The 27,885-nt window shown below is 41.0% G+C and overlaps 1 protein-coding gene across 4 annotated transcripts in view; it reads left to right on the top strand.

The window, feature by feature from the left end:
* Positions 1-27,885, top strand: part of LOC111863748 (troponin I) — a 192,921-nt gene that overhangs the window by 80,136 nt on the left and 84,900 nt on the right. For 2 of the 4 annotated variants that reach the window (XM_033751202.1, XM_033751201.1), the window contains exons 2-3: positions 5,294-5,366; positions 22,312-22,497. In XM_033751202.1, the coding sequence (XP_033607093.1) occupies positions 5,294-5,366; positions 22,312-22,497 (259 nt within the window). The remainder of the gene's footprint in view (positions 1-5,293; positions 5,367-22,311; positions 22,498-27,885) is intronic. The other 2 variants (XM_023850344.2, XM_023850345.2) reach the window with 1 other exon arrangement.

Raw genomic sequence — 27,885 nt, 5'->3', positions numbered from 1 at the left:
TGAATCAGCTGGTCTTTATAATCGAAATGCGGGATGCTCTTCTGTGAGAACATATTTATCTGTAAAAAAGCTGTAAAGCTGTAAAGCTATCTCTGTAACGGGCCTTTAAGACCCATAGTGTTGCGAGACGTCGAGGTTCCCAAATTTTCTATAGATAATCGGCGCATAGAAAGCGGTAAGATTGTTAGTCTTACGCGGGAAGATTCTTTGTACTCATTTCTGTTAAAGTCTGATTCGATCGCAGGGCCGTATGCCAGCTGGAAGGGTTAGGTCAATTGAAAACCCCAATAACTTCAGCGGGAATCGAAATCGTGATTATTTGCTTTATGGGCAGAAAACTGCAAGCCGACGTTGCAAGAGAGACGCACGAGTTCTGTCATCTGAAAGGAGGTGATGAAGAAAATGGGCAGGAGAAGGAAAGGCATTTTCATCAACTTTTCACTCCTCGTATTACAGAAGCCCGTCGCAATTCGCACGGCCGGCAGCCACGCGGGGAAGTTGGCAGGAAACTGCGGATGACTTTCGGGTGTGAAAACTGACGGCTCTTCACCAGAATTGCAGTTCGCTGCCCCCGAAACGCGCCAGTATAGAGCTGGCTTACCTCGCCGAGACTTTGGTATGCCAAACGTAAATTCTGTCTTCAAGTCTTCATTTGGTAGCCGTGTTCCCACGGCAAGAAGCAGGAAAATTTTGTGAAATATCTGAGTCCAAAGTAAGGAAAGAGATTTAAATTGTTTCTGCCCAGTCGGTTGTAACAGAACAACGATTTCCATTCAGACACTTCTCCACGCTCCAGTGCTCAGCATGCCCCTTCCTAGAATCGGCATCCCATTTGCGGACCTCTGTTCTGGCAACGGTTGTCCTGGGAATTTTTTGTGTTTTTCTTTGCCCGTTCAAATAAATACCGGTATGTTGCCTCAAGTTATGCCCCTCGCTTCCTTTCTAATTCTTTCATTTTCTTTTTGTCTCTCTGTCATATAACGCTAAGGGCCTATATATGATCACGCTATAACGTGACGCAGAGTCGAGTGCGCAAGACGCAATCTGCTTCACGACGTGTTTTGGCCTCTAAATGACTACCATCATGTGGAAATCGCACACGAATTCACACCGAAGCCACTAAAACTCAAAGTGACAACAATTTTATAATTATATTATGTTTCAAGTCGAATCCAGACTTTATTTATGCAAAAACGGATCCCACTTGAAAAGTAAAATGAAAAATTTGCGACCATTTACAATCCTAATGCCTTTCAGTAGATCATCTTTGTAATATTTATACCTGATTATTGTCCGTTACTCGCCACAGGATCTAGTGAAACCGACTTATGCAGTGAAGTCCTTGATATCATTTGTAAGTACCATAGACAGGATTTTGCATTATAAGGCGTTTTCTGAGCTGAGATGTTTGCAGAGTCGTTAAATAAATCACACATAAGTCCTTTATTCAACAGTCATGTTCCTTACTTGTAATGCTGATGAGATTCCGACATTTTTCTGGCGACCTTGTAAGGATCAAATTCGAAACCCTAATTTCATCGAACATGACGAAGTCCACCTTCTTGTGCCTCTGCCGCGCCAAACATTCGCTCAAAATCCCGGTTCTGAGACTAGCTGAATTGTTCCATCTCACCCAACATTGTACTCATTCACGCCTTCCCGCAAGATTTCAGTAGCAGAAATATCATGATCACGCTTAGTGGTCTTCCTGCCTGAAATTTCCTTCAAATTTCTTTGATACAGTCGTCTTTCTTCTCTGTTTTATCAGTTTCCAAAAGTTTTCTCATGTCCTCGTTCCTCGTCTTGTCCTAGCACCGACCTCAGAATCCTCATTGCAGCTGGCAAGATCTTTGCTGTGTTCTAGAAGCTCTTCCTTCCAGTCAAGGCGGAAGTTCAGCCCAGGCAAACGACCGTACCCTCACGGTGCTGGTGACATAATGGCCTGGCTTTTCATCCCTCGAAATATATGCCCTTTCCTCTCAAACACATGTCCTGTACCTATTTGGATGCTGAGTGTTGCGTTGTATATAATTTGTCAATGTACGTGAGTGAAACAAAGTCTTGCACATGGAAGTAATGGCGCTGAGGTTTCCTCTAGTACGAATATGTCAGGATGCCTTCGTCTCGTATCGATACTACAAATGAATGTGATGTTCTGAGCTTATATTTCCAAAGAAGAATCAATATATTTACATTTCCGAGGGGGCTTCAATAATTTATTTATCAAAACATTCAGTATTGTTTTATTCTGAAGAAGCTTCAATATATTCTTGTTTCTATAGAAGGTTAAATATGTTTTAATATCTGTAGAACATTCAGCAAATTTATCTTCCAGAATAGAATTAATTTTGTACATCTGAAAAATCTTCAATGTGTTTCTTTCCTGAAGAATTTAAAAACGTTTTAATATTTATAAAATATTCAGTAGTTTTTTCCAAGAAGAAACTTAATTAAGTCTGTACTCTGAAGAAGTTTCAGTGCGTTTCTATTCATGAAGCAGTTTAAATACATTTTTAATATTTGTAGAAGATTCAGTAAGTTTGTCTTCCAGAAGATACGTAATTAAATCTGTACATCTGAAGAATCCTGAGTGTGTTTATATTTCTGAAGACGCTTAAATACGTTTTAATATTTGTAAAAATTCAGTAAGTATCTCTCCCAGAAGAAAAATAAATTTGTATCTCTGAAGAAACTTCAGTGTCAGTGAAGAAGCATCATGACGACAGTCGTGAGGCTTTTCAGCTACTGTAAGCGAGACTACTCCTATGCTGATAATCATGCTGCCTTCCCCATCAGCATTGCTGGCATTTGTGTGTTGCTAAGCTGCTTAACAGTTGCTTTCGAAGATATGTGCTTCATATTCGGAAGTTTGGATATAACTTGCTGGATTATCTGTCAGCAAAATCACCGATGTTGGATCACAGTCCAATTGGAAATTGGATCTTAACGCCTGTGGGTTTTGCCGTGATCAAGGCCAATATGTAACTGAGCACAGGATTGCGAAACTTCTTCCGATAAACTTGGAACTTCCTCCACTTTTTAGTTCAAATTATACGAAATATATTTTTCTATGTCTACCAATTACACTAATGATTTCAGTATTATAAGTGTGCCGGGTTTTTCTTCATAAATTATCATGTTTTCATATTCATAAGCAATTCAGGTAGGAGTTCAAAGATATTGTCAATATCAATTAATATAATGTCACTTCATTTGATTGCTACAAATTAATAAAATTCGGTGTTCACCTTAAGAATCTTTTTATATTATGGCATCCAGATTCTAAACAACCTGTATCTAGACGTACCCACCTTTCATACATAGGCCTATGTATATATTTCGCTTGGTTATGTGATTTGTATATAAGTCTATAAATTCCTAAGATATGTCTATGTTTCATATACACACACATATATGTATACAAGAAGTGAAAAAATAATGGAAATATTAAGAAATATAGGAATAGAATTTATGTTGGCTACATTGGAAGTACTTAAGTTGGCAACAATGGATGTTCTTCCCTATGTTTTCACTCTGTAGTGCTCATGTCAGTGCATTAGTGAGTGTATTGAGTGACAGTTCTTGTGAAAGAATGGGAAAATGGGAGACTTTTCCGATTTTAAAAGAGGACAGATCGCTGATGTGCGACCAGCTATAGCATCTGTAATTAAAACTGTCCTATTATTAAGCCTATCGAGAGTGAAACGTTTCCAGATTTATGTCGGCATACACGAATCTTGGGAAGACAACATCAGCGAGGAGGAACCGTGAACGAAAATCAACGTTGACTTGAATGTACCATCGCATATTGGGAAGGATTGTTTCGAAAAATCACAGAACTATTGCAGCACATGTGACAACATAACTGAATATTTTTCTTGAAGACCGTGTTTCCACAAAACTGTCTGACGTGAGCTTCACAAATCCAACATTCTAAGCAGGTCTGCAATTGCTAAATTTCTTATTGCTGAAAGTAATGCTCAGATGCGCCAAGACCACAAAAGCTGGACATGAGACAACTGGGAACGCGCTCTTGTTGCGATCAGATGAAACTTCCTTCAGGCTGTTTCTTACATCAGGAAGAGTTTATGTTCGGAGAATACCTAAGGAAGTCTAAAATCTAGAATGCCTACTTTCAACAGGGAAACATGGGGGGGTTCTGTAATGACCTGGACAGCAGTATCGTGTTCCCATTGTTACCCCCCATTACCGCATTACTGCAAGGGAAGTATGTGGACAGGTTGGGTAATCAGGTGATTCCCATAATCCAGACGTTATTTCCGAACAACGTTGCAGTTTTCCAAGATGACAATGTCTCCATTCACATATCTTGAACAGTTCAGTCATGGTTCTAAAAGCATTAAGGTGAACCTCAGCATCTTCCCTGGCCACCTCAATCACCAGATTTGAACATCATTGGATAAATCTGGTCAATTTTGGAGACTAGACTTAGGAACAGAATTCCACCTTCAACACCTCTAAACCATCTTGAAGATGTTCTTCAGGAAGAATGGTGTAAAATGCCGTTAGAGACTGTTCATAACTTGTATGAGTTCATTTCAAGAATGACTGCGACTCTATAGGGGGCAAAAGGTTGTCCAAAGCCATATTAATAAATAAAAGTATACAGTATCTTTATTGTTTACATTTTGTCCAACCCCTTTATGTTTTTGTGTGTGTTGCATATGTATGTATAGTCCACTCGTGCCATATAAATATACACGTAGTTTTCGAAGAAACGAACACAGTCTTCCGCAAGAAATCTATGTGTGGATAAAATAAACTTATTTTATTATAGGTGTATATCGCTACAAACTTCCTGTAATCCCTTACTTAAATGGGATCACTATTTTTGCTTCATTGTCTGGCTTACATGCACGTACAAATCTCACCAACTGTAGGTAGTTCACAAGAATTGCTGTCAACGAAAAGACTCATTGCCCAAATGACCGACTTTGCAAAAAGAATTCAGCCATGTGAAGAATAGCTTTCGTCTAAATTATATCTGCAGATGAGGCTCTTCGTCGCAAAACACACATTACATAACCAATAATAAAACTAATCGTATAATCCTGTTTATGGAAATGGTTCCACACATTTTCATGCTATAAATCAAGTTATCGAGCATGCTCATATTTCAAATTATTGTCCTATATACGTTCTTCGTTGTCCTTTGTGATCAAATGTTAGTAGTTGTTCCTAATTATGCTCATTTATCCCCTATTCTATAGTTTTATATATTTCATAGTAAGTGGCTCTTTCTAATTATGCTTCTCTCCCTTCCCCTCCATAGTTGTGGGCAGAGGAGAGTCAGCAGGCAAACTCTGTTCCTTCATCTGCAGTTCTGTGCTATCCAGGGTCAGCAGGTATTACTAATTATGTTACTTCATCCCCTCTTGTATGGTTCTGTGACGTCCATAATCAGTGACTATTCCTAAACAAGTTCCTTTTCATGTAACCTGCAGTTCCTATTGTCGGGAAACTGCAGCTGCTTACAATAATCGTAATAATATGTGTTATTATTCCAGTTCTAATATTATTCTAATTGTTGTCTAGCCCATCTTCTATAGTTGTGTGTTCACCAAACTCAACGCATATTTCCAGCTACTCGTGTGCTTATTTTCCTCCATTCTGTAGTTCTTCGTTTTCCAGAGTCAGCAACTACTTATAGACTTCTCTAGTTTTTCTTTGTCCACAGTCAGCAGCTATTGCTAAATTTGATCATTTGTCCTTTTTATTTTCTCTTTTCGGTCCAGATTGAGTAATTATTTGGTTATGACTCTTCAACTCTCCTTGTGTCATTCTTCTTTCTTTCTTTCTTTCTGGTACAGAGAGTCAATGGCTATTTAAGATCATGTTTCCTTGCCCTTTTTTCTCTTGTTTTGTGCGTTCAACAATTTTCTTCCTCTTTCTTGTCTTTGGGTTTTGTCCAGAATCTGTACGTATTCAGAATTTTGCTTCCCCGTTCATTCTCCTATTCTTCTATGCTGTGGATATTTAGAATAAATTTCTGGCCATGGCTTGTTAAACATTAATTTGCTGATGTGTGCTGTAAACTGTCAGCAGATATTTCAAAATATGTTCCTACTTTCTTTGTCTGATTTTATGTTTATTTACGGCCAGCAATTGTTTCTGAGTAGATTTTATGTTTGAAAAATATTGTGGTACTTCTGGGTGGTTTTCTTGGGCACCCATAATCAAAGGAGCGGGCACCGAAAATCAGAAACCATAGTTGAATGGCATGTGAATAATAGCACGAAATTTTCTGTATCAAATTAACACCGTGTATAAGCCTTTCTTTTTATTACGAATTCCCGAACAGTTGAGTGAATATAAATATTGGAATTTCAATACATACTAAGTTTCTTGAAAAACATAAGTAACTAAGACTATTTACCGACTCAGGTGTTTTCGAATAAATCACTACGAGTTCATTGTATTATCATACATAGAATGCACTTTCCGGATGCTTGGAAATCAATATGTATTTATGTTTTAAATGTGATGTCATTATATTAAAATTATACTTAAAAATAGATGTTTTGTCTATACGTTGAAGCTGTTCCAATTTTATAATAATTTAAATTTCACATCAGCAGTTTCGATTGCATCACATTAGACTAACCCCTCATAACTTATCACATGTCACGTGTATCGAACCCGAAGTAATGTTCGAAGAAAACATTCTTGCCGTTACACACAGATTGACAAAAATGGGAGCGTGCAAAATTAGAGTACAGTGGAAAACTGAGTAGAACCCATCGAAAAATGCAGATAAATATATAAGCATATTAAAAGAAATTAAATAGCACTGTGTTACAAAACGACTGGTAAATTAAACGGAGATCCTCCCAAAAAGCGAACAGCTAGACAAATACTCAGCTCTATTTTGAAGGGACAATCTTAACACTCGCACGCACCTATACTAGTAAATCTGAATAGCTCATGCAGTGGAATAAGAATATTTAAGTTTATAAGTATCTGTATGCATGTTAACTACAGAGCAGAATATCGGCTAATAGTTTTGTGGTCCTACTAGTTTGTGCACATGAGTCGCTGAGAAAATGGGAACATTCGCAATATGTTACTTGCTTCTCTCTTCAGTGCAGTGTAATTTGAAGTCCTGGAATTAGCTTGAAGCCAAAATAAAATACAACGTATTTTAGAAATCGACAAAGTGTCGCACTTTTCAAAAACCTATGCCAAATTAAAGTTTTATTTCATGTTTTGACATAATATCACTCTTTCGAATCAAGAAAAAAGCGCTTTCACATATTTATTTGTAAATATATCCGCTTACTGAAAGGTGTCATTTGCCCATCTCCGCTGATTTCGGTGCTGTAATTTCTTATTGCTTTTCTGTCAAAATTTGGACACACTGAACTTCAAAACAATTTAACTTTGGGGTAAGTACTAAGTTCCGCGAAATTCTCTTACGTGCAGACTAATTTAAACTTTTTGAAAAATATTCCAAATATTACTTCTGCTGGAGACCCAAAAATAGACAAAAAATGCCTCTAAATATCAGTGAAATAATTAATAATCAAGCAGGCACCAATATCTAGGAGTTAGTCTGTATGTAATGACTATCATACGCATTCTGAAACAGGAAAATACCACAATATAAAAAACGAGTATTAGGAAACAGGCGAAATTCAGGAAGGTATAGGAGGAAATTCATAAGAATCGCGTCAAAGTCCCAGGAGAAAAAGCGAAGGGTTTTGATTGTGAGAAGAATTTGAGTGGTGCCTTTCATCCCTTGTGTCACACACGAGAGTACCTACCGGACAAAAAATTAATCCTTTTGTTGTACTGTGGTAACTGCATACACCTAGTGTTTTGTATTAAAAATTCTCTAAATTTTTTCCAAAAACAATGATTGTATATTTCTTGTTATTGTCAGAATAAATGTCGACTATTTTCCCAAAGGCCGTAGCAGGTTGTCATTTGTAATAGAGACTTGGTGTAGTCTATGTAGTAACAAGTAAATATTTAAACACTCTCTAAATTGAGTAATAAACACGCACATATGTGTGTGTGTGTGTATATGTGTGTGTGCGCGTGCTTGTGTATACATTTCTTGAAAATGCCATGTACAGGAGCCCGTTTCCAACTAAAAATCGGAAATGAAACAAATTCTGCAAAACAAATGTTTCAAAATAATGACAACAATACCAATAAGAACTAATGTTATGGTTTTTACTTTTGAATGCCAGACTGATGACCAGAAGTCAGTCTGCACTTTGAAGGTCTTGTGTCAAACCAAATCTATCAAGTTTCACCATGGTACTCTTCAGCGGTAGGGTAAATGCTGAGTTCGTACACAATTTCAACTTCGTACTGTATGCTTCACATGCAACCCCATCCTATATTAGTATCAAAATTTCACACCAAAAAGCCCTCCAAATTTGTTGAAATCAAAATTTCATTCTAATATAAAACTTCTGATATAAATATCAAAATTCCGATTATAACCATTAAAGCCCCGATAAACTTGTGAGTTTAAGCGAAGTCCACTTCCCAACACTACCTTTTTCACTTCCTAGAGCTTTGTCCTCTCTAAAATGTAACTTTGCCACAAAGACGAGCTGGCACTGTCTGGGAACCTTCAAAGCGACAAATCCTCTACTTGTGTCCCTCGGGCTTCAGAAAAACAATTTAATTGCTATTTTACATTTGTTGTCAAAATATTAACTCCATCTTCTTATTTTGTAAGCACATCCTAAAATGTATATATTGAATTGTGAGTCGAGAGATTTGTAATCTAATTTATATAGAGTTATTTTATCTATTGTATATGCTTTTAAATATTACGGTTTCGAACAGAAGGACATCTTTTATATATGTCCTGAAAGGTCTCTGTGTTTGTTATCAAAAGTATCATAACTTTCGTGTGATCTGCAATTTCAATCCAGTGAATATGAAGATTTCTTCTCTAATAAAGTTTCGCTTTTCTTCCCTGAAGATGGAAGCAGTAGATTGTCCCTGAACTGCGATAACTTTCTACAACACTATGCACATACTTGTCGAAGAAGACATCTGTCTTCAATTTCAATCTTTTCGATTTACATAAAACTTTTTTTTTTTAATATCTGTCGGTGCTCTTGCAATTTCAAAACACATCTTACATTAGCTATGTTGCAATTCAAAGAAGTGAAAATTTAATGTTTTCCATGCTAACATGTACGGCACTATGAGTTCTGGGTTAAACTCAAATTATATGTCGTAATTCGATCGGGAAAATATTCTTAGAGAATAATTTTCAGTTAAAAATTTCTTAATATTGTTTTAAAAGCAACGATTAAAATAATTTGAACGTATCAAAGGAATGCTCATAACAAGGTTACAAAGAAGGGCATTAAAATTAAATTCGAAGCAAAATGGCATATGGGAGGGCACAAAACAAAATGATTTACCCAGGTACTGAAAAATATCAAGTTGAAAGACAGAACTGGCAAAGATAAAACGAAATTTATAATTGTGTGAAGACAGGAGAATTTGAATGGAAACAATCCTACAAAAATTAAAAAGAGAATTTCAATATGAACTCAGAAAACCGATCTTTCAGAAACATTTGCGTCATCGCAGAGAGGAAATTCTCATCAAGACGTCATTGGTCCCAGTTGTGACCTTGATAATACGTATACTAATCAAGTTCTCATTGGCAACTCAAGTTTCTGTGGTTATAATGTGTTTTCATTCTAAATAACATATTATGACCTTGCACTTGCGATGCAAAGGCACGCGGCTTTACAGACCGATATGCCCCTCGTTCGCCAAACGCAGCCTGCAGTCCTGCGGACGCCCGGCCCTACCTCCCGCAATGTAGGCCTGAAATCTTAAACTGGTTCGCGAGTCGAGTAACCAGAAGCTTCGAACTGAGACCAATCGGCCTCATGGGCGATTTAAATACAGGGTGTTTAAAAATAAGTGAAGAATTTCTTAAATATAAATTCAAGAAAGAAGTTTTGGGTTAATATAATCGCGCTTAATAATAAACAAACGCTGGTTACTGCAATTGTTTCAAACTAGTCTTCAGCCTCTCTAAATAGTTTACGTTGACATCCGTGTAACTGAAGAGTGGTTGAATCGGCTGGTGTAGCAGTTTTGCTGTACACTTTTATTCGGAAGGTGTTCGGTTCCAACCTCGGCCAGGTAAACGGCTATCCTGACTTAGGTTTCTCATAGTTTTCCTCAGGCCCTTTAAGGATATTCCGGGATAACATGCCCACAAAGCCACGGGAGCTTCCTTCCAGATCCTATCTAATTAATCTTTCACTAGTTATCCTAACATTTGACTCTATATACAGTTCAGATGCTCACAGCCTCTTAAACGAACCCAGACAAACACTACTAATAGCCTAGTTACCCCGTCAATAAGCATACAAACAATTCAGTGTCCTAAAAGAGACCAGAATGCATCCAACTCTCGTTTCGTGTTTCAGTATATATTGGTAAACAAACTCAGATTTTCTGAATCCTGTATACTAAACCAGAAATATAATTGCACATCAGTGGTTTTCCTAAGTGCTTTCAGATGAATCACGTGACAAAAGCTCAAATCGGTTCGCGTCCGCTTCCTTCAAAACGGTTTCCAGTTCATCGGTCATTAATCGTCTTACCATTGTGCTATCTGCTTTGGGATTCAGAGAACATCTGCATTTAAACTCAAAAGTAAGATATAAAATAAATTTACTTTAAATCAAGAGTTGTTGTGCTCCCAATCGAATACTATGGAGTCATTTTCTGACCCCAAATATAATAGGATTCAAAATTATATTATGAGGCAATGTAAAATTATGTGCACTTGTCTAGTGCCACAAAGTATTTTTTCTCAAAGTCATTCTGCTCACTATTATAAAGATATCGCTTCTCATTCAGTGCCCCAACATAATGCTCCCAAGACACATTCAGTGTCCCAGTATAATGTCCAGATTCATTCAGTGCCCCAACATAATGCTCTCGAGAATTTTTCTAGTGACCTAACATAATGCTCTCAAGACTCACTCAGTGCCCCAACATAATGTTATCCAGACTCATTCAGAGCCCCAGTAAAATGCTTTCAAGACTCATTCAGTGCCCCAACATAATGCTCTCAAGACTCATTCAGTGTCCAAGTATAATGTTGTCCAGATTCATTCAGTGCCCCAACATAATGCTCTCAAGAATTTTTCTAGTGACCCAACATAATGCTCTCAAGACTCACTCAGTGCCCCAACATAATGTTATCCAGACTCATTCAGAACCCCAGTAAAATGCTCTTAAGACTCATTCGGTGCCCCAGTATAAACTTATCCAGACTCACTCTCTGCAATCAATGTAATGCTATCCAAACTCGTTCTGTGCACCAAGTCATGTTATCACCGCAGATTTTCGAGCATATTGAGAATAATGAAGCCGTCGGACTTACAGGAAGAAGCGCCTAGATCTGGACCTCACGGAAAACACTCACCAGATTCAGTACTGTGCCTATGGTTCGGCATGGGGGTAGGGAGACATATAGGAGATGGTTCTTTAAGGACGAAACTCAAACCAAGTTCCCAGGTCTGACACGTTGATCACTTTGGCGTCTCTAGAAGCACGCAATTCTCAGCACTTCACTTGCTCGTACTAGTTCCAAAAGCTTGAGTCACTTAATGAAAAGAACTGAAATAAATATCTAGCAGGATTCAGTCCCTTAAAGCTATCACAAACATGTTCTCTGTAGGTGTTTGTTATGCACTTTTCTTTCGGTCTTTAACATTCAAACAGGAATACTTAAACATTTGTTCCATATATTCACTGACGTATTCGAAATTTGTTACTAATCGCTTCTCCTTATACACTGTTCAGCTCCTCTCGACATGCACAACAACTCGATAGGATTCGCGTCAACTTTCACTTTATATTTCTCATTATTATTTACGGATTGAGTTCTCGAAATATTCAAAATGTCTGCAGGCACAGTTCTGCACAGATATTCCTGGACGATCCAAACTGCATGTTACTGATCTACGTGAAATATACGTATATTGATCACTTGAGAGTATATATTAATGATATTTCACTTTAGGGACACTTATCAATATTTCAGTTTAATATGAAATTCATTTGTTATGCATTTCCCTTTGTCGCTCATTTGCACTTCACACAAATCTTAATCACTGTTGCAACACAGTCTCCATGTCTCCCAATACGCAATTATTCGGCACCATTTCTTCCTTAATTCTTCAGTAGTGTATTCCGATGACAATTGCGTCTCTTTTTAGCCCACCGAACTTCACATACCAGATCACAGAATCAGGATATTCAGATGCAGATTACTGAGGAGTGAGAAGAAATAAAAAAAGGTTATATCGAAAGGATATTCTTGGTTTACACAGAATGGTGGACAATACAAAAGATATATGTCAGGACTTCGTTGCGTCCTTCACTTCTGTGCGTCACATTATTGCTAGGCTCTCGGTGTGGTGTAGCCCTCCGCTCGTGTTGACTGGTACAGAAGTGCGCATGCTTGAAAGATGGAACTCGCGAGGACTCTGGGCTGACCGGAGCAGCAGAACTCGGAGTACTGTTGTTCACGCGGACTGTAGGCGTAAAACTGGTCGGCAGCGTCAGCGCAAGGTTCCACACAGCCGTCCGACCCGAGCGTCGCGACGCCACATCATTGCTGGCACAACCAAAAATATTACATGCGTTAGAATTTTCAAAATATATTTCAGATCTACAAATCTGCAGCCCTTAACACAACTGCGTAATGGAGTCACTCGACAGGCTTGCCAGTTGTACAAAATTTAGCGAGTGAAGCAGACAGAGGGAAGAAGAGCGCTAGGTAGCTTTGGCTTTACATCTCACTAGATAGCTGTTCAGTTTAAAGTAGGAACGTCCTTCAATTTTATATCTTTATACAGTGGTAACTATACGTACCGCCTGTTTTAACATTAATAATTTTGTTCATACGTCTTATTTATGTGTTCCATATAGTTCTGAGAATAAACAGCAATTATTGTCCCAAACAGCATTAACTGGTTAGTCTTTGTAACGGAGACGTAATGTGTTTCGTGTGAGGTGGGAACTGGACATTTTAATATTATTTAGCTTAGTTTCAAGCTTCAAAATATTAAAAAGGAAACAAAATTAGAAAGCCAGCCGAATGCAGTTAATAACTAACAGAAGGGCCAAAACTGTGTAGACTTCCGACTCCATTACACTTTTAATGTTTTAAAATCAGGAAATATTGTCCTTTTTATATATGCTATTCCATTATTGCAGACACTTACCGTTACAGTGGGTCCTGAGGTGTCCTAAAGACAGTTGTTATGCGACAGGAACACCGCCCACTGTCCGAGATACACTCGACATATACAATGTTTCGGAAGCTAGATCCGTTTCCTTCATCAGGTATATGGGAGTAAATTGCCGTAATCAGACCCGTTAAAAAGATCTGGTCCCAGAAATCGAGATACCCTCTTTTTAAAGCACCCAAATAAATAGGACTCTTACTCCTCTGCAGAGAGATCCACAGGTGAAAGTTCACGTTTTAGTTGTAACTGTGGACAAACGGAACCTCACAACGCATGCGGATTGATTTATAGAAAGGAGAATAAGTTCCGAAAACACTGCTCATTCACGCGCATGCGTGTCTGTGCTATATGTGAGAGCGGCAGCCAGCGACGCAGCTGCTGTAAACCCGGGATATGGCGGCCATTTTGACAATATCACATAACACAGTGATTACGTTTTAAAGTAAGTAGCATCGTCAAATTTTCGATCACAGTCATGAACTGTCTTCTCCCGCTCAAACACTGGGAATCTTGTGTTCGAATCCCACTCGAGGTACTTATGTCTGTGTGCGTTTATTCTATGTTTATGCTGTTCTGTATGTAGATAGTGACCTTGAGACGGGCTGATCCCCCTTTAAAGTAGTCCCACCGGCTACACATTGTATTCCGAAACTGAGAAAGCAGCCAGGGCCCAAAAAAGGGCCGTAGAGCCATTTATGAATGAATGAATAATTCTCAGATTAGGAAATTTAGGTTTATTCTTTAAATTAAAGAATGTTTCTCTGCCCCAGGACGCTTAAACAGGCGTGGCTACGACACACGCTGGCAACAGTGCACAGTACATTACGCAGTATTTCATGATAACAATGGACGGGCACTTCTTCTTGTTCGATCTAAACAAATTAATTACATTTCTCGTGATACAGTGACAGACAGACGGATAGCTGGAAGGAAGTGCAGTAACTGGCTTCGCCCAAGACACAGATAATGGAACGTACACAAGTTGCTCTGTCTTTGTTCATCAACTGACAGTTACTTATCGGGTCAAGAAGTTTCCTGAAGAATAATATCTTCTGGGGTATAGAGTCGTATACTCCGGTAGAAATGTAACGACGTTTCGGAACATACTGCTTCAATATTCAATCTTGAAGGTTAAGCTAAACAAGTAACCCACAAGCAAAGGCAAAGGTTTCACCCCTGAAAACTGTGGCAATATATTCCTCCGAATCATCGGTAAATTTTTGTCGGACTTCACGGCGTCATAAGATAGTTCTCACTGCTGTGAGGATATGAGAGTTAGAGATGCCGTGTGTCGCGCTCACAGCAAACTGCAGCCGGACATCTCCGACGCAACTCCTGCCAGGTCCAAAGGGCCTATCGTTCCATATGCACCCAAGTCCATGTGGCCTGGTATTCCCACAATCACGTAATACCTTGCTCTCAGCATGTCCAGCTCATCACATAATTCTTGTGTTAATAAAATAATATTTAGGCGGCAAGCGAACAATTCATGAATTCTTAATTACGTTAGTCCGGTATATTTGCATGACATTTCTCTGTTATATCAGAAAGTTAGTCCTTCGAAGCCCGGAGGGAGCAAACGGTAGCAGAGAGTAGCGGAAGGTAGGGTCTGAGGTTCTCACACCGGTGGTTATGAAGAGAACTATCTTCTGGGATATAACGCCGTGTAATCCATTGAAAGTCAACCTATGTTTCGGATTAACATTTCACCTCCATCTTCAGGGTTGAAGAATAAGCCGAGCAAGATACCAGCATGAAAGCAGGTTGAAAGAAGGCGATATAATATTCAGAAACATCGGTTGAATTTCAACGGACTACACGGAACTATATCCCTGAAGATGCTAGAAGTGTAGCAGAAGGTCAAGGTCATGGGAGAAGTGAGTGATATTTCATTCTTGGGCGGGGAGGGGGGGAGTAATATGTTGTTAGGTCGCCAGTCGTTGCTCGCTCGCTCTTCTGAAAACGGCAGTTGGTACATGACATTAGAATGGTTTGATGTTGAGACCAGAGATGCAAAGTTTTCTTTTGTTAAATGAATGCTGAATTACTTAATTTCGTAAGATGATTTCGTGGCTTTTATAGCATTGATGAATTTAAATCATATGAGGGCTACATGAAAAGCGCGCAGTAGCAAGTCGGAACTTGGGAACCATCTCAGTATTTGCCTGCAGAACTGTGGCAATGGAAGCTCTGTCCAGATGGTCGTAGCAAGAGCATTGACCTCCGGCCAGCCGTCCGACAGCTGAAGAATGCGAAGACCTCTTAAGTGTTCCCTCACTTAACGCGGTCTTCCTTTGATGACCTGAATTACATACAAAACGAAGCAATGATCTAAATAAGGTATACATATTCAGAAGAAAATTGGATCTTCATTAAAGAGATATATCAGTGAATGTTCTGTGTGCAATAATTTCTCATAATTGTGAGAATCATATAAAACCCATAGAACTCTGAGTGCATAGATGTTTAATGTTAAAGCAGATGGTTCCTATAGTAACCAATGTGCTTTAAAGCGTCAATATAACATATTATAAGGTCCCACACACCTGCGTCCATATTTGGCAACTAAGATTTCTTGTCTCCAGAATTTTCAAATAAATTTTTTAGTGCATGTAGCAGTGGCCGGTATGAACCAGAGCATGTATTATTCTGTCAAAATGGATTTTCAGGTGCCAAATTTCGTCCAGATTCGTTGAGCACTTTCGGAGTTTGAATACGAGTGCCCAAGCGCAAAAGTAAATTTTCACTCCTTCACGAAACACCGCTCCATGAAAGCTATTGGAGAGTCGATGTAAAGCCCAGTGCATTCTTGAATGCTGCATAGATGTAAGGTGAGTGGCCAGCTTCAATCCTCGGCCAATTTATTTCCAATGAAAGAATTGCTTGCTCCAAGTCGATAGGAGGCCGAGCAGGCCCCGAACATTTCTTAGACGTGGTTACTAAAAGAAATATTCTTAGGGCTAAACAGAGTGCCTTTATTTAAACGCTTTGAATTAATCTTATTCTTTCTATATATTAATTTCGGGCCTCCCCACCGTATCTAGGGTGCACTCTCCTATCCCCGGGGGTAAAGCGGACGAGGCGTGAAACTGACCACTTACCTCCAATTAGTGCCGAGGTCGAGGATACCTGCATCTACACATCCACTCCCAAATACGTCTTAATGATGTAGTGCTTAATTTATCAAGCAGAGGGACTTCCTTGCGTTATTTTACCTTACAGAGGTAACACTGAACAGGATTCATTCATTCATCAGTAATCTGTCAGACGACAGGTCCACAGTCTCTTCCAAAACAGTTCCTCCACTTAATGCGATCTTCTGTTTTTGGAAAGAGACTATCCAGGAAAAGTGATAATGTGGTAGTTTTTCCATTTGCTTTCCACATCGCAGTACAACAGCCGTTCAAACCACTCTGGTCACGCCTGTTGCTATACGAACTTGAACCATCTCGAGCATCATTTGCTCTGTGCTTCAAGTCGCTGCTGATGACGCTGCTTCCGGCATCGGTTTTTGGTGTCTCTCTTCGTCTGATGCCTACCCTTTGACCTGTCCTGCCAGTAGCTACGCTACCGCTGGTATAGCTCAGGGTCCTTGGCATACTCAAACCCCCTCACCACGATAAGGTGGAGACACCAACGAGGGGGTGAACAGGATATACGAATTAAATTAATACATATTTCTTAGCCATTTAACTGTTAGTGTGATGAGTGATTATTTCTCTACGTTCATGGATCATGAGAAGCAGTCACTCAGTTAACAAAATCACATAACTGGATGTTACCCAGTCATCTCTCCCGAACTAACTTGTGTGGGGTACATTTGAATATTAACTCCGAACATAAACCTGTGCCTCACGTGGTCCTATCTTTTTTACCTTCATTCATTCATCAGTAATCTGTCAAGACGAGAGGTCCACAGTCTCTTCCAAAACAGTTCCTCCACTTTATGCGATCTAGAGCTTTCTCCTTGAAATGAAAATATCCTCTTCTGTCCCCAAGGTCATCCAGCATCTTCTTACATCTTGTTCCTCGTCTTCTGGTCGCTTCTATCCGCCCCTCTATCTTTCCTTCAATAACGTCTTTTAGAATGCAATTACCGCGTAAGATATGGCCAATCCAATTAGCCTTCCGTTTTCTTATTTCGTGTCGGATATTCCTCTGCTCACTGACTCTAAATAACACTTCTTCATTTCTCACATAATCGGTCCAACTGATCTTCTCCATCCTTCTCCAACACCACATTTCGAAGCTTTCCAGATGTTTCTGATCTACTGCCCTAAGTGTCCATGCTTCAGCCCCATACAGAGCTATGCTCCTAATGTAGCATTTCACTAGTTTCTTCCTCAAATTTAAGTCCAATTTGCTGGTAAAAAGATTCTTCTTCTTGCTAAATGCAAAAACCAAATTTGGTATGAAGGTATATTTATACTGTGCACTATACATCCAGCGCATCCCAAGTTAGCCACGTGATGGTGTCTTCATTTCGAATTACGTCACTATTAGAGAAGTCTGCTGAAGAATTGGAAAAGTGACATCATAAATAAATAGAACCTGTGAAATTAGAAGTTTATTGGAGCGTACACAAACATATTTTAAGGCCCTCAAATGTTACTGAAAGTTATCTTCATCTGAATTATTTTGCGGCCATTTGCACATAAGAAGGCCTTCAGCTACAAGACAGACGCAAATGGCACCGCATTCTCCTTCGCTATTGTCATTCTGTAATTAGTCTAAATGTCGCCGACATGGGGCGGTGGCTCGATCGGTATAGTTCGCTTGCGGACTAACATCACGGAGTGTGATATGTAAAGATGCAGCTGCTGTCTCGCGGGATACGGGATACATCCGCACAAGGGCTGAACAGTTAATGCTATTAGGGTGAAACATAGCTAATTACCGTATCATACGAAAATACATGCATAAACTCTTTAGGAATAATCCAAAAGCTTCTTTAATTTTAAAGATGGTGGTACACATAGTAACCACTTCGTTTTGAAGGTTAATACTTTATAAACATGCGGCATATGGCGTTGGAAAAGGATTACAGACATTAAAATGGTATAGTGCTCATTTAAATGGGTAAAAAGTGTCTGTTAACATATGTCCAGAAACCAGGGCATGCTGAGAAGTTAGCGTTTTGAGAACAGCGGAATAAAATCCCGGAACCGGTGTGCGAAGAATTACAGCTGCTGAAGACATCGGTGTTTCCTTTGTCTGGAGAATTCTTCAGTCACTCTACCCGTACTACACCCAGAGAGTGAACGTCCTTACTCCTCCTGGCCATCAGACAAGTGGATTCATGCAAATTATGTTGTAAACACACAGTTTGCAGCGAATATCCTGTTACTGATGAGGCGAGATTCACAAGGCATAGTAATGTGAACTTTCACGATACCCATGTCTGTGTGGAAGACAATCCCCACACCACCGTGGCCTCAAGACGTTAACATCAAACTTCCATCAGCGCTTCGGTGGGCATCTTAGGTGATGAACTCTTAGGACCAGCTGTCTTGCCTGGCTGACTACCAGGTGCAGTGTACCATAATTTTTGGTCAATGATATACCAGTTCTTTTGGAATATGTGCCTCTTTATTAACAGCACATGTGGTTCATGCACAGTGCGGCCCCACCTCAGTTTCTCTGCAGTGTCAGACTTTCAGTGAACAATGAGTAGGACCTGGAGGAGCAGTCAACTGGCCTGCACAATCTCCTGGCCCAATCCTCTGATTTTTTTTTTGCTGCGGGGACACGTAAGGACTTTGGTGTATTCAGCACTGGTCGTTGACTTAGAAGTATTGGAGCAACAAGTAGAAAATACCTTTCAGGAGATTTGAGTAAAACCAGTAATTTTCAACAAAATATGCACTCTTTTTTTGCTAGTGGGGTGGGAATAAGTCCCTTGTACTGCGGCCATTTCTGGCCTATTTTACCAGCCCCAGATGATAGGTGAGGGTGATTGTGGAGCAGTTGGTGGAATGAAGATTGGCAGGGGAAACCGAAGTACTCGGAGAAAACCTGCCCCAGCGCCACTTTGCCCACCACAAATCCCATTTGACCAGACCCGGGATCGAACCCGGGCCGCCACGGTGGAAAGCCAGCGACTAACCGCTTGAGCTATGGCGCGGCCGAAATATGCACCTTTGCACGAAAAGGAGCTTAAAGTTGTGTTGAAATTGATGGGAACCACAGAGAGCATCTTCTGCGGATTTCACACGAAAGCCGCCCATGTCTCAGCAGCACTGGTTTCTGAACATAAGTTGACTGGGATCTTTTTGCCCATTTAAGTGAGAATTATACCCAGTTAAAGATCCAGAATATTGACTTTCTCCATGTTATCACATTCACTTCTTTCTCTCTTCTGCTGAAATCTTCCATCACTTATTTTTGATGTCTTTAACTTCTTTCATGGGTTGTTTAAGAACGCTTTCAGTAACATTTCGTCGAATGGTAAAGTAACTGATGAACGACGAACTGAAAATTATTTGGAAGGAAGCGATCATAGCCTAGCAGATCTGCTCCCCAGAATTTGCATGTAGGAACTGAAGGAATCCAAGGAGGACTTCAGTGAACACATTTGATTCCTCACCCGAAATTCGAAATGAGCACCAACCGAAAACGGTTTTACGCTCTCTACGTCAACCTACGCTTTTACTCATGCTACTTGACATCCTTGACATTCGCAACAATGCACCATTATTTGTTCCTCTTGGCTAAACTGTACAAATGGCGCTGTGGTAACTATGAGTGTAGGCAGCTGTAAGCTTTAGTGACACAGTTCCTCACACAGAACGCGGATCGTCAGTTTCGTGTGGCCCTCATAGCAAACAGTAGTTACTCCTTCAATCACTAACAGACTATGAAACTTGGGCTTCTGGTAGTGGTCACTCTGAAGGTGCCGGTCTTCCGACATGTAACGCCGTGTAGCCTGGTACAGTGTCACCAATAATATTTTTCTGCTCAGAAGATGGAACTTTGAGAACCGATTGATATGTAGTATAAATTCGTTTCTCTCTTATGGGTAAATGTTAAAAGGTAAAGCTCTCCCTGTAACAGGCCGTGGAGGTCCATAGGTTTGTGAGACATCGAGGTCCATCGTCTGGTGTTCTAAAACACACTAGAAAACACAACGTTTCGGAACTTACTCACTCATGGAGCTCAGCCCTTCTTGAGGAACCGCCAATTCTGCAGCTACTCAAGAATTTCTCAGCATTTTATGGAACCCGAAGGTTCAGTGCCGCGTTCACAAGAACTCTCCACTGGTTCCTATCCTGAGCCAGATCAATCCATACCATCACATCCTATCTCTCTAAGATCCCAACGTTTCGGAAACTGGATATATTTCCGTCCTCAAGTGCGGGGGTGGACACTTAAAGTAACTTTGTTGGGTCCATTAGAAATAGCTAACCTTAATCACTGGACCCCCTCACCCGAGAACGAAAACAGAGCCAGTTTCTGAAACATTGTGTTCTCTAGTGGTTTTTTTTTTTGAATAGCGGGCAATAGACAAGGTCCAAAAACCTGGCAATTCCGAACCCTGAGGCGGGCCAACTCGATCACAATCTTCCACGGCTTTCTTCGTTCCTGAAGCAAATGCTGAGTTGGTTATCAAGACCTGCGTTTCACTCCGCGGTTAGCATGCAGACGTGCAACCGTTACATCGAAATTTTCACTCCTTCTACGCCCCCCCCACATCAATTTAATATAAAAATTCCAATCGCAATAAAAACAGTACTTAAATTTTTCACTCTTTTCGTAACAGACTTCCTTCCCGATCATTGTCTGCTTCACTTCATAATGCTTTACCCTCTCTCCAGTCTACCCCTACCAGAAGGGCGAGTGTGCATTGCACGGGAACCTTCAAAGCAGAATGTTTTTTTTTTCTGTTGGGTCAAGAAAGGCAGGATATACCTCCACTCCCCCATACGTCTTCATTGCATAGTGCTTAACTAATCAATCACAGGGACGACTTTACCTTTACCTAAACTTTTTAATCTGTCACTACTCCTCACGCCACTTTTCTTTCTTTCTCCTATGGTTCGCTTTACCTTTCACCTGTTCTACTACACCGGGATGGTACAGTCGATGTAGCGACGGGCTGCACGGCCAAGGTTCAATTCCCGGCACAGAAAAATTATTGTAACATGCAGACTCGTTGCTAGGCAACGACCGCCGTCACTAGGCAGCAGCCAGTAAACAGCAACAGAGGAACATATTTCTGTGCTTTCCGTTCCGAAATGTTATAAGAACAATTCAGTGAGTTGGCTGATGAGTTAGTGAGTTAGTTTGAGAACTGCTGGGGTTAAGTTGTGAGTCGTTGCTGTGAGTAGAAACCCACAGATAAATGGGAACGTCAGCCGTTGGAGGCCACTATCAGGCAACTGTTAGTGAAGACATGATTGGATAGTACTGTGTGCGTAACATTGAAATATAAAGGGTAGTCGCACACTGTATCAAAAAAGTCGAATAAATCCAGTCATCAATCCAGACCCCGTCTACTGTCACACTCATATGCATGACAATATTATTCTCTACCCCAAAACGTCTGGATTGTCTCTGGAGCCTACTCAGCCTCCTGTTAAATGGGCACCCGGGCCTCTACCCGGGAGTAAAGCGGCCGGGGTGTGAAGCTGACCACTCACCTTCATCTAATGTCGAGATCAGAAATACTGAAGCTATATCTCCACTATAGCACAGGTCTTCATAACGTAATGTTTAATGAATTCAGCACAGGGACAACTTTACTTTTTACCTACTCCAGTCCCGGCAGTGGAAGTTTCTTGTCTGCTCCACAGAGTCCCGCCCGACTCTGGGGCACACCCAACCTCTTATCTCGTGGTTACTGGGAGTAAAGTATCCTAAGCGTGGAGCTGACCATTCACCTCCATCTAGTGTCGAGGTCAAGAAAGGTGGAGTTATAGTTGCGGTCCCCCATGCGTCTTCATGGAGCAGTGCTTAGATAATTCAGCACAAGGACAACTTTACTTTTTATCTCCTCTGCTAATTGTTGTTTCTTCACTCTCTCTTTCAGACTCTCAGTATCCAGGGAAGGGAAAAGGAAAAGGCCGTGGTCTGATCAAGGTACTCTCTCCGGATTTACATGGAGGGACTGAGGAAAATCGCAATAACTCTGTCAGGATATCCGTTATCCCGACTGAGATACGATCCAAACACCTCCCGAAAATAAGTCTACAGCGTTACCGCTATATGCTCCTGGGTAAGTAAAAACTGAATTCTTAAATGTAAATTAATCAACTTCAGATTACAAAAGTTTACTAATCCCTTAAATTTAATTAATCTCTGAAACATCTATGAGGGCCCGACATCTTCAGACAGTGATGCAGTGATGTCATCATCAGGACGTCACTAGATCACATTTTCAACATAAAACTGGAACTACAGGAGAACTCATTGAACACACAGAAACTCCGTTTCGGAAAGCTCCCTACTTAAGGCACGGCTATTTTTTTTTTATGGTTAGTGGGGTGGGACTAAGTCCCTTGTACTGCGGCCACTTCTGGCCTATTGTACCAGCCCCAAATGATAGGTGAGGGTGATTGTGGAGCAATTGGTGGAATGAAGATTGGCAGCGGAAACCGAAGTACTCGGAGAAAACATGCCCCAGCGCCACTTTGTCCACCACAAATCCCACTTGACCAGACCCGGGATCGAACCCGGGCCGCCGCGTTGGGAAGCCAGCGACTAACCGCTTGAGCTATGGCACGGCCTAAGGCACGGCTTACCTTTATAAATTTGTAGACAAAAATATTTAATGTCGAATGTGGTACAAATATATACCATTAGCGTAGATGGCGTTAAGACATTTGAGCCTGCGTGTCACACCTCAGCTCTGACACGCCTCTAGCAATTGGCTTAGAGAATAAAACAATATATCCAATGCGAAATAAGAACTATGTACGTAAAGTAAAGCTGTCCTTGTAACAGGTCGTAGAGGCCCATAGGTTGGTGAGACCTCGAGGCTCTCACATTTTCTAGACAATCGGCACACAGATGGCGGAGTGATTGTCAGCCTTACGCACAGGCCGGTCGTCCTATACTCCCAGGAAGATTCCTGGTACTCAATTCTGTCAGAGACAGAGTCTACCCCAGGGCCATAGTGTTGCTGGAAGGATTAGGTCAATTGTAGGTAAGAGTGAAAATCACGTAACTACTAAAGTCAACAGGTTGCCTGATATTTCTAGCGTAATTAATTCTCGGGGAGTTCAGAGTGGGGTAGACATGTACAGCGGAGAGTCAAATTCAGTTTCTGTAACAAATCTGCAAGAGCCTCGAAGACACTTGTCAACGGGAACACCGTAGTGCAGCGTGTCCTCTTACGGGTTCAACAACACCGAGCTTATGGGCTCAGTCGGTAACGATCTTGAAGATATTTGGTTGGAATCTCGTTCACACATCAACAAACCTGACTGGAAAATTTTGTTCCATTCCTCAGCCCCACAGAAGAATGGCAGGTTCATATATTGGAATAGGCCACGACATTCGTATAATGTGGTTGATAGGTACCAACGTTTCGGAAGAATCTGTTACATTTTTCTTCTTCCCTGATGATGGAGGCAGCAAGTGCCTCCAGCCTTTGTAACAATCTACAAGACCACGCGGCTCCTCACCCAAAAAGAATGTAATTTTCATAGTCAACCGAGTGAGAAACAAACGGGACAGGGATGACAAATTCTTCTATTCAAATACGTAACGAAATTTCAGACGTTTCGGAGATGGAGCACACTGACTGACTGGTAAATAACTTCCGGTTCGTAAGGCCACTTATATTTCGTGATTAAGGATATGCCAGCTCCGGTTGTTTCTGAAAGGAACAAGTTTTAACTCACGAATGCCATAGAAAACAATTGCGCTTGGCAAGTGGTCTGACATGTTAAAGAAGTTATTTTTAAGGGGGGGGGGGATGGTTATTTAATCACTGATCATATCGCAAGTTAGTGACTAGACACTGGATTTCGATGGGTAATCAGATTTGTTGATCACTTATAACTATAGGTAGATATATTTTCACGGATCTACAGACTCTAAAAATCACTGCACTTCAGCCCACATACAGCCTTCTATGTCTTCACCTGTTGTTGCCTGCTAACGGCTTTCAATAATGGTGATTCCTCTGCTTCCTTGCTCACGTAGTATCATATGGCAGCAACTAACTCCAGTGACTTCAGCTCCCGACTGCCCGCTACTGACTGCTGGCTCTCACCATATTGCCTCGACACGGACCTTGTAAAGAACGCCACGTCCAACAATTCTTCTATTGTTGCTTTCGTATCAAACGTGTTTATCAAACCGTTACCTAACAAAAGACAATGCAAACGTGTCACAATATTGTTAAACTCTCTATAGTGTAAGTTAATGATATCGTCATTAAATAAACCATATATATATATATATATAATATCAGGAGCCGGGATAGCTCAGTCCGTATAGCGACGCACTGCAAGCTGAACGAGCCGGGCTCGATTCTCGGCAAGGAATTTTGTTTTCTCCTTTGCACAGCTTTCAGACCGGCTCTAGGGCCCACCCGGTATCCGATCCAATGGGTATCAGGGTCTGTTTCACCGGGGGCAAAACGGCAGGGGCATGAAGCTCACCACTCACCTCCATCTAGTGCCAGGATCAAGAAAGGTAAAGCTATGCGTCCCCTATCCGGTACGTCTCCATGGCAGAGTGCTTAGTTAAGCACAGGGACAACTTTACCTTGCATATCATGAGCGGTGTGCCTAATCTGTCCCCGCCCTGACCTATTCTCCAAGCAGTTTCCGTGTTCCTTTATTTCATGGACATCTGTTGGCGGTGGTGTCGGGTTCCACATCACAGAAATATATCATGTTTACACCAGTCTAAAATTAGGTGATAATAACAAAAAAATTGTTTCAGAAGGTCGCAGGTTCGAGTTCCTATGATATCATTGGATTTTTCAATAGATGTAATCCTTCCAGCCTCATTATGGCTCTGACGTCTACTCAGTCTCTTACCAGGAATCTTCCTCTGGTGTAAAGGGTGGCCGGCGCGTAAGGCTACCAACTTTACCTCCATCTTTGAGCCGATTGTCTATAAAATGTGGGGGCCTCGACGTCTCACAATCCTGTTGGCCTTCACGGCCGGTAACAGGGATTGCTTCGCCTTTTTTTCTGGAATCGGTTGAACATGGCCACCATTCTGCTCCGGTTTAGACCTAGAACACCTGCAATTGCCGCGGCAACAAGCACCGATTTTTACCGGCAAACGTGGGATCATTTGAATAAGTTATCTGTTTTTCTCCGAACAGAACACTACCTGTATGTGTGTTTAAAAGGGGGGGGGGCGGTTGCGTGCTCAACCCCTGGTCACCTGTAGCAACTTAAAGCGAACGATTCCTGGAAAAAATCGACTGTTTATTCCACAACGATCTGCCTCCTTTGGCCCTATCGACTGCAAGATGGCGCACATACTTGTGATTTTGTGTCAAGTGGTCGAACAAAATAAAGAATGGTAGAATGTGTTTCTCTATCACACTCTTCTACAAATTGTAATCGAAATTCTTTTTAATTCCTAATGATTATTACGGCAGTAAATTGATTTTGTTTCTTGCACGAAATATGAGCTGTCCACATCCCCACAGCAATGAAACTCAGAAGTTAATAATCAAAATATTGTCGGAAACTATTATTGTGTTCATATTGTGGTCTTCTGGGTTATGATCCCATGCTTGCTGGTCTATGGTTCCTGTAAAGCACAGTCATACAAATTCAAGAAAGTCGCTATTTATTTGAGCAATCATCCTGTCAGATAGCAGATAGAGGCCCACGAAAGTGCCCCTGATGATTCTAGACCAAAAGTGAAATATCCACGTTCAGGGTCTAGACTTTGAACAAAATTTTACGCGTAAAGCGTGCTTCGTCTGTCCTCTTAATTTTACGTAAACGGATGTCACAGCATTTCACAAACTGCATCCATACAAGAGGATGGTCTGGAAACAGGTGTGTGAATGAAATTCGTCATCATGAAGTACTTCGACGACCCCACTGTTGGGACAGTCCCAATTGATCTGCAATATCGCATGAACTTCTCCATGGCTGTCTCTCCACCGCTGCAAATTTGGCATTGTCTTTGCCTGCTGTCCGGTAGGATCCATTGGGAGTTCTTCGTTCATGTGTGCCGTAGATGTTACCCTTCCTGTCTCACGGAGACGCTGTTCCAATAAGAGAAACACTTGAACGTCTGGATGACGTCGACCAGGATAACGTAGTACCTATTCTCGTGCAGTTGCACCATCTTGGCTTTTACTGGTACCTAGGGTTAAGAGCAAGTCTCAGTATTTGTCTTGTGTGTACTCCACGATCAGTATCATAACTGCCCCCTGCTGTAAACTGTCTCTCGGGTGCCCCTAACAAGGCGCTATACAGTGTGTCCCAAGAGCAAACGTCAGTACTCTGGGAGGTCATCGTATCGGCCATTCTACGCAAAATAGTGTATATGTAAATGTGTCCTTCTTCGAACGGTTTCCGAGATGGAGCTATTTCACTGTATAGACGAGCAACACGCCATGTCCTATCACGAGTTGCAAAATGCAATGATGTTGACGGTGTAATTTTCGAAGGTATATTGTACTAGGTAAACTGTACCAACTCTTGTCACTTCGTCAATAAATACCGGTATTATAAATAGTAAGTAATGTCTCTAGGCCACGCCATAGCTCTAGCGGTTAGTCGCTGGCTTCCCACCGCGGTAGCCCGGGCTCGATCCCGGGTCTGGTAAAGTGGGATATATGGTGGACAAAGTGGCGCTGGGACATGTTTTCTGCGAGTGCTTCGGTTTCCCCTGCCAATCTTCATTCCACCAACTGCTCCACAATCACCCTCACCTATCATCTGGGGCTGGTGCAATAGGCCAGAAGTGGCCGCACTACAAGGAACTTAGTTCCACCCCATTAGCAATAAAAAAAAAGTAATATCTCCTTCTTATCAATAATTTGGAACTGTGCAGTAAAATAACTATAACTCAGAACCCTTTCGGAATAAGGCACATGTACCTGTACGCTTTTTTGCTTAGAACGGCCGATACTGTAACCTCCAAGATCTGTGACCTTTTCTCCTGAGATACTCTGTATATCGTCGTGGCTAGTAGCACTGTTGATATATATATATACTTACTTACTTACTTACTTACTTATGGAGCTGAGCCCTTCTTGAGGAGCCGCCAATTCTGCAGCTACTCAAGAATTTACCAGCATTTTATGGAACCCGAAGGTTCATTACCGTGTTCACAAGAGCCTTCCACTGGTCCATATCCTGAGCCGGATCTATCCAATCCATACCATCCCATCCTGTCTCTCGATCCATTTTAATATTGTCCATCCACCTACGCCTTGGTCGTCCCTGTGATCTCTTTCCTTCCGGCTTTCCCACCAATATTCTATATGCATTCCTCGTCTCCCCCATTCGTGCTACAACATGACCTGCCCACCTCATCCTCCTTGGCTTGATCATTCTAATTATACTTTATATATATATGTTACCACATTTGACGGTGACTGCATCTCGACAACTGTCTCAGGACACGTGTTGTACAGTATTTTCAACTTATTTTTAAATAGGAATCACAC

Source organism: Cryptotermes secundus, unplaced genomic scaffold (assembly GCF_002891405.2).
Source record: "Cryptotermes secundus unplaced genomic scaffold, Csec_1.0 scaffold572, whole genome shotgun sequence".
Taxonomy (NCBI): Eukaryota; Metazoa; Arthropoda; class Insecta; order Blattodea; family Kalotermitidae; genus Cryptotermes; species Cryptotermes secundus.
Note: the sequence above shows the minus strand (reverse complement) of the source record. Positions and strands in the feature narration are given on the sequence as shown.